Below are 11,402 nucleotides of genomic sequence, written 5' to 3' on the forward strand. Positions count from 1 at the left end.
TATATATATAGATATAGTAAAACAAATGAGTGGATATATTTCAATATTGGTTCGGCAATCAAAGGCCGGCTTCAGATTGGAAGCGCAACTGAAGGCAAACCAGGACCAGGCCCTACAGAAGCCGTCGAGGGTACCCACCAAATGGCATTCGTCTAGTGGCAATGTTCACGTCAGCAACGCAACTGTTTAATTAATTAATTAATTAATCTATTTATTTTTGGTTTTTTTAGTTTCAGTTAGTCTAGCGAGCGGCTCTCCTTCGATCTCCATGGAAATCAGGTTCTACGTTGTCATTGGAGCCTGTAGGTGATTTGTTATTAGGCTTGACAAATACATTCTGCATAGTTTATTCGACCCAAGTGGGTGCTTCACCGTGAATAATAACACTATATAATCAGACGTCGAAACTCAGCTCGGCAGCAGAGTTCAACTGTTCGCACTAGAGTCCTGGACACGAGTGGCCATCGCCGCTCAATTCGCCTTCCACTGCCTTTGGTCCACTGCCTGCTCTTCGCTTCCTGACGGCCTGGCCCTCTCGTCTCCTCCAGTCGAGCTCTGAATCCTACAGTCATAACTAGCTCTCCCTTGGGCTCACGTTTCGATCCGTTTTCCAGTGCGGTACTCGTGTTTCTGGAAGTTTACGTGCTTCCAGCTTGTGCAGTGTTCGACAATCACTGATACTGGGCTTCATACTTGTGCTGTGTTCGTGGTTTGTTTAGTGCATTCGTCGTAGTTGTAGTATTTTGGTGGTAGCTCAGCTGACCATGTGTGCCATTCTCGTTCACTCTGCGTGGTGAGGTAGATACTAGGCCTGTGTCAGCTGAAATATTGTACCCCTTTGTGGGTCCTGGAAACAATTTCTAAAAATTCAAAAAAAAAATTCAGAAAATTATATAAATAGTCATACAGTTTCAAATACAACAGTTGGTTTAGTGCAGCGGGGTTCGTCTGATCCAGGGGTCCTATCAATCAAGTTGATCGAGGTTCCTGCGGAGCAAGAGTGACACCTCATCGTTACAGAAGGCACGTCGATCAGTTCTAGAACCCTGGACTTGACCTATACTCTTCGGGCGAATTCGATTCGAATTTGAAGTACTGGTGTCTATATATCAAGTGATTGAGTGGTGCTGATTGCTGTTGCGAAAGGGGGCTCCGGTTGACAGCGAAAGGATCCGAATCATGTCGGTGGAGGCGAAGCGGTTCCGCAACGTTGTTGCTGAAGAGTCCCCAATTCGTGAGTGGAAGTTTTTCCTGAGAACTTGAAACTCAGTTGTTTGATAATCATGCATGTGCGCCTTGGTGATTGTTAACGTTAAATGAAAATTTTATTTGAGAGTTGACAGCATTTTCTATACCAGAGTTGACGGGAAATTATGAGAGGATGGTTAAATGAGATTCAGAAAATAACGAACTCCTGATTTCTGTATGCCTGTTTTGTTGAGTGTAGATCAGTTTGCATTTCCCATTATGTGCCTTTAAATTCAGTGTTGGATACCATGACATCGCTGCGATTACTATCTTGAGGCGTCAATAGTTTATGTTTGAGAACTTTGTGTTGCTTGAGTCTTATCCTTTTGGCATCAATTTCCTGCCATTGGATGTCTGTTTCGTAAAATTCTTTTCCAGTACAGTCATTGGGAGAATTCCAAACATGTTTTGAGCTCGAATCAGAGCGCTTTGGATCTCATGTTCGGTGCATGTGTGGTATCGTTGTGCAGAGGTTACTTCCGTTCAGAGACTCGAAATGGCCATGCCCCACCTGAATCAGGAGACCTTCACAAGCGACCATCAGGTAAAATTGTCATCACAACTTTGAAATACCTTGCAAGCTTCTTGTGGCGGGAACTGTTTCAGCTGCAGAGAGCGAAGTGAAAGAATTCACTTGAAGTAAGTTGCTCGCTGTGTCCGAATTGATGGAAGTTTCATTCTGGTTGTTTTTGGTTCCAGCTTATGATGGGCAACAACGTATTGCTCTCATCCCACTACGGAAATGGCGTGGCGGCCCCTTCCAGACTCGTTACTCCTGCAACCTACGTTGCTTCTTCACCCGAAAAGCAGGTGGAGAACCTGGTAGCTGCCCTTGTTGGCTCACTTGAGCGCCCACTACCCATGAAAAGGTAGTGCAATTATTTCTCTCTAGGTGTCTATGAAAGCACAAGGGCCAAAGTCTCAAATTCCTCTCTTCAAGAAAATTGCTTTATGAATGAGCTGATGACGTCCTTGAGGCGCTCGTGTGCGTGCCACTGGCACGAATATATTATCTGACAAACTGTTTAGACAGAATTCTTGATACTCCAAGTTTGAATACAGCAGTTTTAATATAAAATATTCGCGAGTATTCTTGGTCGTGAAATTTAAGCTACTGTGAGGCACTGTAACTGAGTTCTGCTGAATCTGTCCTTTGTATTGGTTGCAGGCCTCGATACCATGTTGTTCATCTCGCCTCCGAAATGGCCCCTGTGGCGAAGGTAAGGGAACATGGTCCACTACACGTGTTTTTGTAGTTGTAGTAGTCTGCCCTGACAAAGAAGTAGGAAGTCATCAGATTGTGGCACCATCGCTCCTTGTTGCTTACTGAACGACAGTCGGTGCGAAAGAGCAACCATCTCACGAGCGTATTTTCGAATACGGCAGGTGGGAGGTTTGGGAGACGTGGTGACGGGACTTGGCAGGGCGCTTCAGAACAGGAAGCACCGAGTGGAGATCATCATTCCGAAGTACAAGACTCTCGACACGTCTGGCATCAAGCATTTTAAGGTACTTTTCCGTCACCTCCATGTCGCACTCTTTCCATATTTTCCGAATTGGCTGTCTGTGGCATGATTCAACACAATGTCCAAACTGTGGACTGTGTGATCAGTACCTAAGTAAAAGCCTTCAAACGAACATTGTGCAGGAGCTGAACAAGCATTTCTTCTCTTACTTTGAGGGAGCCATGCATGAGAACGTGGTGTGGACTGGTCTTGTCGAAGGTTTGAGGGTATACTTCATCGACCCACTTCACCCAGCGGAATTCTTCAACCGCGGTGGAATCTACTGTGAGCCGGACGACTTCCAGCGCTTTACATACTTCTCCCGGGCGTCGCTTGAGTTTTTGTTGCAGTTCGGGAAACGACCCAACCTCATCCATTGCCATGACTGGCCAGTGGCCGTCGTGGTACGACACTTCTGCTATCTTCTCTACTTAAAGCACTGCTTTAGCCGCATGATTTCCAGGACAACTGTCGAATAAGCCCATGATCTGCCTTATAGATTTGAGAGTATGCCTGTTTATCCCCTGCAGGCGCCGCTGTGCAAGAGCATCTATGCCAACGCGGGTCTTAACGCCAAGCTTGCTTTCACTTGCCACAACTTTGAGCCTCAAGGCAAGAACTCCATGGAGGCGCTGACGACATGTGGTCTTCAGTTCCAAGCGCCTTTGTATCAAGATGATTTCCAGGACAACGTCTATGCTGATCAAATCAATGTTCTTAAGGTTCGACAGCCAAAATCAATCGGTTGAAGAACACTTCGTTATGATAGGGTTGTTTAGGGGAGTGCCCTACATGGGATGCACCTGAAGATGACCATCTAATGAATGGGTTTCTTGTGGGTACAGGGGGGGCTCATGCATTCGGACTTCGTAACAACAGTGTCGCCGACGTATGCTAAAGAAGTCCTTACCCCGGAGGTGGGCAACGTCGCAACATCAGTACTTTAGTGGAATTGGATTTTCAGTGATAATTATTTTCTAAAAATTCGGATACAGCGTACACTATACTCTCCTATCTGTGTTGTTTCTAACCTCTGATGATTTTTGCAACATGCAGGGAGGTGAAGGCTTGCACACGACACTGAGAGCAATGACCAAGAAGTTTTACGGCGTTATGAACGGCATTGACGACAAGGTGTGGAATCCCGCTACTGATCCTCACTTGATGCATCACTTCAGTAAAGACAACGTGGAGGGAAAGAAAGTGCTGAAGGACACTCTCCGACTTAGTCTGGGCATGGCCACGGAGGGCGTTGATGCCAATAGGCCTCTGGTAAGCTAATAACATCTTTTCGCTCAATTGTTTGATTATTTCTATACGTTCGACCAGGGATACGATGCAGTTAATGATGGGCTGCTAGTCATTGAATATCAAGGACTGTTCGCAAATAACATTCATATGTGCTTTTCTTGCAGGTGTGTTGTGTATCAAGATTAGTATACCAGAAGGGTGTGCACCTGCTTCGATCGGCCATCTTCCACTCTCTGGACTGTGGTGGCCAATTCATCCTGCAAGGCACCAGCCAAGACCCAGTCATCAAGGTATGTGGAGCACTACAGTTTAAAGTTCAGTAATTTACATCCTTCCAGTAGTTAACACAAGTCGTTGAACAACTTGCTCATGGGTACTTCAATTGTTGAGTGTCGGTGTTTTTGGGACTTTATACTACACATGCAGCAAGAATATCGCTTATTCATGATATGAATGATTTTCTCCATTTTCTGAAAATGTATGTATTGTTTGGTTTGCAGAAAGACTTCGACGACCTTGCTAAGCAGTATGAGAATCATCCTCATGTTCGGTTTGTTCTGAGGTATGAGGAGACCCTCACCCACAACATTTACGGTGCGGCCGACATCTTCGTCATACCATCTATTTTCGAGCCCTGCGGTCTCACCCAGGTCGGTTTATTATTTCTCACCTACCCACCAGAATATGAATTTGTCCTCTGCTTTCGCTAATAGCACACTATTTAAGGAAACAGGTAAGCTGTGTGCCTCACTTTGCTTGTTGCATAACTGAGACTAGCACTTCTAAAGAAACTTCCATCACCCAGTCCGTTGGTGGATAAATCTTCAGAGAATCGATATTGCGAGTCAATATTCTAACGCTTGACAATTTACGTTTAGATGTACTCCTTGAGGTACGGGACCATTCCTGTCGTTCGCAAGACCGGAGGGTTAGCTGACAGGTTTGTGGCGACTCCCTACTCTGTTATGTATTACTCTTTATGATATTTGAGTTTTATTTATCATGTGGCATAAAGATAGAAAGTTACATTCAGTATTTATAGGTTCCTTCCTCATACATGCTCACTTATTTGCACTATTTACTACAGTATCTTTGACGTGGATCAAAAACATGTGCCTGTGGAGAAGCGCAACGGTTTCACATTCACCGAATCAACTGAGGAAGTGAGTATCCGTCTCCCTTTAGAGGCATATCAAAAGATTCATGAATGAATCGAACATATTCAACACATGCACTTGGGTTTGTGACACACATCGAATATTCCATGCTAACTTGTTGAAATGGTTTCATCTTGTAGGCGCTGGCAAGTGCTTTGGACCGAGCATTCCATTACTACCGAGAACAGCCAGAATGGTGGACAAAACTTGTGAGTAAGGTGATGCACATTGATATGAGCTGGGATGCTGCTCCCATCGACCAGTACCTCAAGCTGTATACTCATACCATTGAAGATGGCCATCCTCCTGCTTCCATCTCGTGAATCCACCTCTGAAGAGTGTAACGTCGGTGCGCTGGTCTGCATCCACATTCATTTGTTTCTTGCTGTGGCCGGCCACGTTTTGCACTTCCAGCTTGTAGTCTACACACAATTAACTAGAGAAGGCTCTCGTTATATGTTACAAGCGCCGGCTTTATCACTAGGTAACTTTGAGGAATCCTACACAGATTATAATAGAGAAAAATGAAAAAAAAGCATAATTATATATTGCATTTTTGTACATTAGACTGCTTGTATTCTTAACCGTACCCTTGTATAAAAGTATTAAACATGGGTACATCCTGAAATATATATTTCTATATAACCTTGTCTCTCCATTTCACAGCGTTCATCGTTGTGCACTGCCTTGTGAGGTTGGATTCAGAGTCTATGGATGTTTTGTTGCTTGTCTCTTGTAGTAATGTGGATTCAATTTTGAATATTCAAGAGGATGCTGTTGAATCGTATCTTTTGTTGTTTTAAAGGTCTGAGTCGTTTCATCGGTTAGAAAAGTTTGACATCAGAGAAGAGGAAAGACTCTATTGTTCTACTGAAGGAAGTCGTGCATATTTAGAGGCCCATAATTTCTTGAATATAGACTCTCTGCATTATATCTCTAGTATCCAACAATCAGTTCATATTAGTCAGTAATTGATGATTTTTAAAATTGTAATAAATTGCTTGTGAGTGGTTGGTTGTTTACTTTTTTTTTATGATTGTATTTTTGTTCTTGTTTGATTTAAAATTATGATAGATAAGACAATATATATTTTTAAAGTGTAACAACAATATATGAAAAATCAAAGTATCAACATGGTTTCTTTGCATTGGTAGGTATATATGTTGGCTTTATACATATGATTAAATGTATAGCATTTGGGTTTCTTTTGTGAAATCAGTATTCCTTTTTTTTTTAATTTTTATTTATGACACAGAATATAGAAATAACTTTATGGAATGTAGATTTATTTTATTAAGTCATTTAAATTACTTTTTTCTTTTTTCTTTTTTCTTTTAAATGTGTGATATTAAGTTATGGTATAAATATGATGTTTCTATTTTTATTTTATTATTTTTTCTTCTATTTGTTGGTGTAAATGAAATAAAAATATAAAAATTATATAAAATAAAAATAATTAAAAAGTACAAGTATGATTTGGATAAGTTGGCAAGAAACTATATGTTTTAAATACTACATATAATTATGCACATTTAAGTTGATAAAAAAATTATAAAAAAATCTTACGCAACATATTTAAAAACTATTAGGTTCTACATAGCTTATTAAAATTTAATTAAATATATAATTAAATATATTTTTAAAATTATAATATTATGTAATTAAAATAAATAATTAAATAATTAAATCAAACTATTTAATAAAATAACCTATGCCTTCGGCGGTTATGCAATTCCAAGCCAAAAGCAAATCACTACCATGCTCAATAATTATCCGACATGTATTCTTGGATAATACTTCTTTCTTTTGCTTCCAACACTAAACCTACTAATTTGTTTCCAAGCAAGTTCTAGGTCTTCATTGAACACACAACTTTTTGTCAATCTTTAACAATCCAATAGTTGTATTAGTTACCAAAGTTTAAAGACACTTGATGGTGATAGAGTGATAGCAATGGCTTCTTGGTCTTTGGAGTTGCTTGCAATTTATCTATTTTGAACCAATTGTGCATTGAATTGATACACACAACCACATTGGTGTCACAAACAAGGCTTGCAAAAGCTTCAACCTTAATATCTACCTTGTCTATTATAATATTGCATAAGAAATTTTTCTTATAAGACAAAACTTACAATCAACATGTCTTAACAAAATACTTAAGATATATTTTTTGTAAATATAATAAATAGTTGTAAAGCTAAAAATAAGTTGAATTGATATCTTATACATTAAAAACCTTTATTCTAATAATTGTACAATAATATTTTTGTTGTCTTTTGTATCAATCTACATAGTGACAATGAAAAAATCTTAGTGAATGTAGCACAACTATTAGACAAATACAAACATGTACATGTTTAAGTAGAAAAGTATAACAATACCTTACAAAGTTAAAAAAATAAAAATAAAAGAAATCTAACAATGAATAAACCAATACAATAATAAATGACAATAGAGGTTATAATGGTATTTGCAATGAATAGTAAAGAAGTCAAAAAATTGTCTAAATGAGTAGCATGTGCATATAATTTGACAATTCATCATTCAAAATATGTTTTTTGTTATAAAAACTATCTATAGTAAAGACTCTTTAACAATATAACTAACAATTTTACTTATTGGACGAAGTACCTACATGTTGTTCTATTTCAAGAAAAAACTAAAAAATAAGTCAATTTTTAAAATATTAAGACAATTTTTTAATCATCACACATTAAAAAGTTTTAATTTTAAGATAAATAGAATTTCTTTAAATTTTAAAAATAATACTTATATATAAATTCTTAATTTATTTTACAAAAAAACTTAACTTTTAATTAGTTATATAATAGAATAATATATAAATTATATATTAATAGAAATTTAATTAAAAAAATAATTTTTATGTTTAATAATTACTATTCATCTTCTATGATAAAAAATTAATTATTTTCCAATAATTCTTATTGTAAAATGAGAAATAATTTATATAAAAAAAAATTCTTAATAAGATAAAACTAACTACCTAAAAAGAAAAAATATAGGAAAGTAAGAAATAGATGTCAAAGACATATTCTTACAAGTCTAATCTAAATAAATGACTTTCATGAGAAAATAAAATAAAATAAAATATTCTAAAGAACTAAGATGTGTTTTTAGAGCCATTAAATAGACTCTTTGCAAAAAAAAGGTTTCTTAAATGAACGTGCAGTATTAATAATTAAAAAATATAACTTTTGATTTAAAAAATAAGACTTAATATTAAAATCAAATCTTAATATAAAAAAATATTTTTTTAAGCAAGATTCAAACCTTTAATCCATGAAATTTATTTTCTTAGATAAGTTTATAGTATATAAGTAATTCTTATTTAAAATTAAAATATCTTATTAAATAATAAAAAACCACAAAATATAATTAAATTATTATTAATAAATCAAATATGTTTGTTAAACTAACATACCTATAACTTATACATATTTAAGATAGAAAAAATAATAAAAAATTATCAGTTTAAAAAATTAGCTTGGAACTTATTTTTTTATAGGTTTTATAAATTAAAAATAAATCTAAAGCAGATAAAAGACTATTAGGATAAAATCAACTAAGCCAGAACCACAAACACCAGATCATTTTTTAGATCTCTTAGAGCATGTCATTGTTCCAATAAAAGTTACTTCTACTAATACTTTAGAAGAAATAATAACTACTTTTATTCTAATCTTACAACCCTAGTATTATATGAAATATGATATGATTTATGGAAGATTATGAATTTAACTTAAATTAATAATCATTAAACGTACATTTTGCTCTTACAACAAATATATAATACAATATTTTTTGAAGATTATAAATTTCAAGGGGCAATGTTCTAGATCTTATAAAAAAGATGTATCTACAATTAAGCAATTGTATTGTGGAAGGAGAGCTAAAATATTTCTTCAATTCAAATAATGGTAAGAAAAAAGATGCAAATGTATACTAATAAATTCAATAATAACTTATTTATTATATAAATAAATAAAAATTTTATAACTAATATATTTTGATTTGTATAGATTTTTTTTATAAATAAATTAAATAATCTTAAAATTATGCTTCTATCTATTTTATAGAATGTAAAAGTTGTCTATTAATAGGATTACTATTTAGGTGTTTCTTTAAGATCCTTAAAAGAGAATTAAATATAAGAAATATTTTTATATAATATTAACTAGCTTTAAAATAATATTACAATTTTATCAAAATCATTATATGGAATACATTATTATTGCATCTTAAACTACAAGTTTTTTTTAAAAAAAAAAAAAAAAAAAAAAAAAAAACTTCAAATTCTTTTAGAATAACATAAATAAAAAATTTAATTTTCTATTCAGACCAAAAAAAAGCTTTAAATATTACAATAATTTTTTTTTAAATGCTTTTTAAAAAAATACTATAGAAAAGAAGAAAATTAAATTTTTGACCACCTACTAGTAAGTTTATCCTTAGATTTATATATAGAAGGATCTAAGGATAAATTTAGCAAGTAAAAATAATATCTTTTGTAATATTGTATTTAAAAATCTAAGTAAATATATGGTAGAATTCTTTTTTAAAAAAGAAATATTTTCAATAAAATACCAAATTGTGATTAGAGACTATTGAAAATTGTATAATATTCAAAACAAAACTTTCTACAATTATATTTAACTTATAATAAGGATTAGAATACCAAAAAAAAAATTAAATTAAATTTTTTATTGGGTGGATTTAGAAGTTTAGATAAATATTGAAGAACAACAGGGGGTTGTGGTGGGGTCATGTTAAAAATACTATAACAATAAAAAAAATCAGTATACTTAAAAATATAAAAGGCAAAACACACACACACACACATAAATATATATATATATATATATATATATATATTCATAAAATCTCAAACCTAAAAGATTAACAAAACGACCGTTCTAAAGAATTAAAACTATATGTTGTAATTGTTGTGTAGATCTATATAAATTCTTGACAGATTGCATATCAAAAACCTTATGATCATGGCATAGAATATATGATAAAAAAATTAGATTAAATTATGAACAAGTCTACATAAGTAAACAATTCTGAGAAAAATTTATGAAGGAATAAGAGTTTTAATTAAATATAAATCTTAGCTCCATCAATAATTTTAAACATGTTTCTAAATACATTTAGAAGATTTAGAATAACTACCATTCAAAGATCATTCATTTTATTAAAGAATTTAAATAAATAAATTTATAAATAAAAATAAAAATTTAATTAAGGAATAAATTGTAAAAAAAGAAAATATATATATATATATATATATATATATATGGAAGTGATTACAAGTTTATAACTGTTGTAAACACTATTTAAAAAAATATGTATGTTAAATTATTTTAGAAATGTCTCTAGATTATCTCAATAGAAATTATGAGTCTTATCTCAAAGACTTTATTTGTGTTACCTTCTATCTCAAGTAATATAGTTTTAAGTCAGATGATTTTTTCATCAAATAAAGATGTTTGATTAGTCTTTGTTGTTATTAAGTTAAAACTTTGCAAAAACTTTTAATCAGATGCTTCAACATTTTTCATTTAAGAGAAAAAAAAATCTGAATTATCTTATTTGATATAAAAGCTTTGGTGTGTATTACTTATGGACATATGCAAGAATTTCTAACCAACAAAAGTGTCTAAGAAAGGTAACTATTAGAGCATTTTTTTTCTTTCTCGTCATAGGAACAATTATGAATTTATTTTAAAATATTTAATATATATATATGAAAAAAAGAAGCTATCAAATTACTTATAATTCACAATACTAAAACAACTAATATCCCATCTTACTAGAAAGTTTTCTTATCATACTATCCTATTTTATAACGAAGTAATAAAGAAGAAGAAATACAATGGTAAAAATAATCTGGGTTTAGAACATAGTCAAAATACTAAACCTGTACAATATTGTATTTGATTTTATTGTCAGTTAAAGTAAATCTAAGGATTATTAGAAAGACAAAAAGGAAAAAACAATTATGGTTTTTTTTTGGGCCTTATTGTTCTAGTTATAGTGAGCAAAGTTCCAAAAACTATACCAAGTATTGAACATTTCTTCTAGAATGGATATGTTATTTTAAGATATTAAAAATCCTTTTAAAAAACAAAACATAACTTAAAGATAAATGCATCACTAAACCAAATTATGTTAGGTAAAAAATCATACTCAATTAATTTACAATCTTCTTAATTAATAC

The 11,402-nt window shown here is 33.2% G+C and overlaps 1 protein-coding gene across 1 annotated transcript; it reads left to right on the forward strand.

The window, feature by feature from the left end:
• The first annotated feature begins 429 nt into the window (after nt 1-429).
• Nucleotides 430-5,806, forward strand: LOC112292261 (putative starch synthase 4, chloroplastic/amyloplastic). The gene is made up of 14 exons (XM_024540566.3): nt 430-1,234; nt 1,719-1,792; nt 1,948-2,117; nt 2,417-2,468; nt 2,635-2,757; nt 2,897-3,157; nt 3,284-3,475; nt 3,599-3,670; nt 3,810-4,025; nt 4,169-4,294; nt 4,505-4,654; nt 4,883-4,944; nt 5,092-5,167; nt 5,302-5,806. The coding sequence occupies exons 1-14, from the start codon at nt 1,180-1,182 to the stop codon at nt 5,482-5,484; spliced, it is 1,812 nt and encodes a 603-aa protein (XP_024396334.1). The 5' UTR covers nt 430-1,179; the 3' UTR covers nt 5,485-5,806.
• The last annotated feature ends 5,596 nt before the right edge of the window (nt 5,807-11,402 follow it).

The sequence above is a fragment of the Physcomitrium patens genome, chromosome 15 (assembly GCF_059467195.1).
Source record: "Physcomitrium patens ecotype Gransden chromosome 15, ASM5946719v1, whole genome shotgun sequence".
In the NCBI taxonomy this organism is placed as follows: Eukaryota; Viridiplantae; Streptophyta; class Bryopsida; order Funariales; family Funariaceae; genus Physcomitrium; species Physcomitrium patens.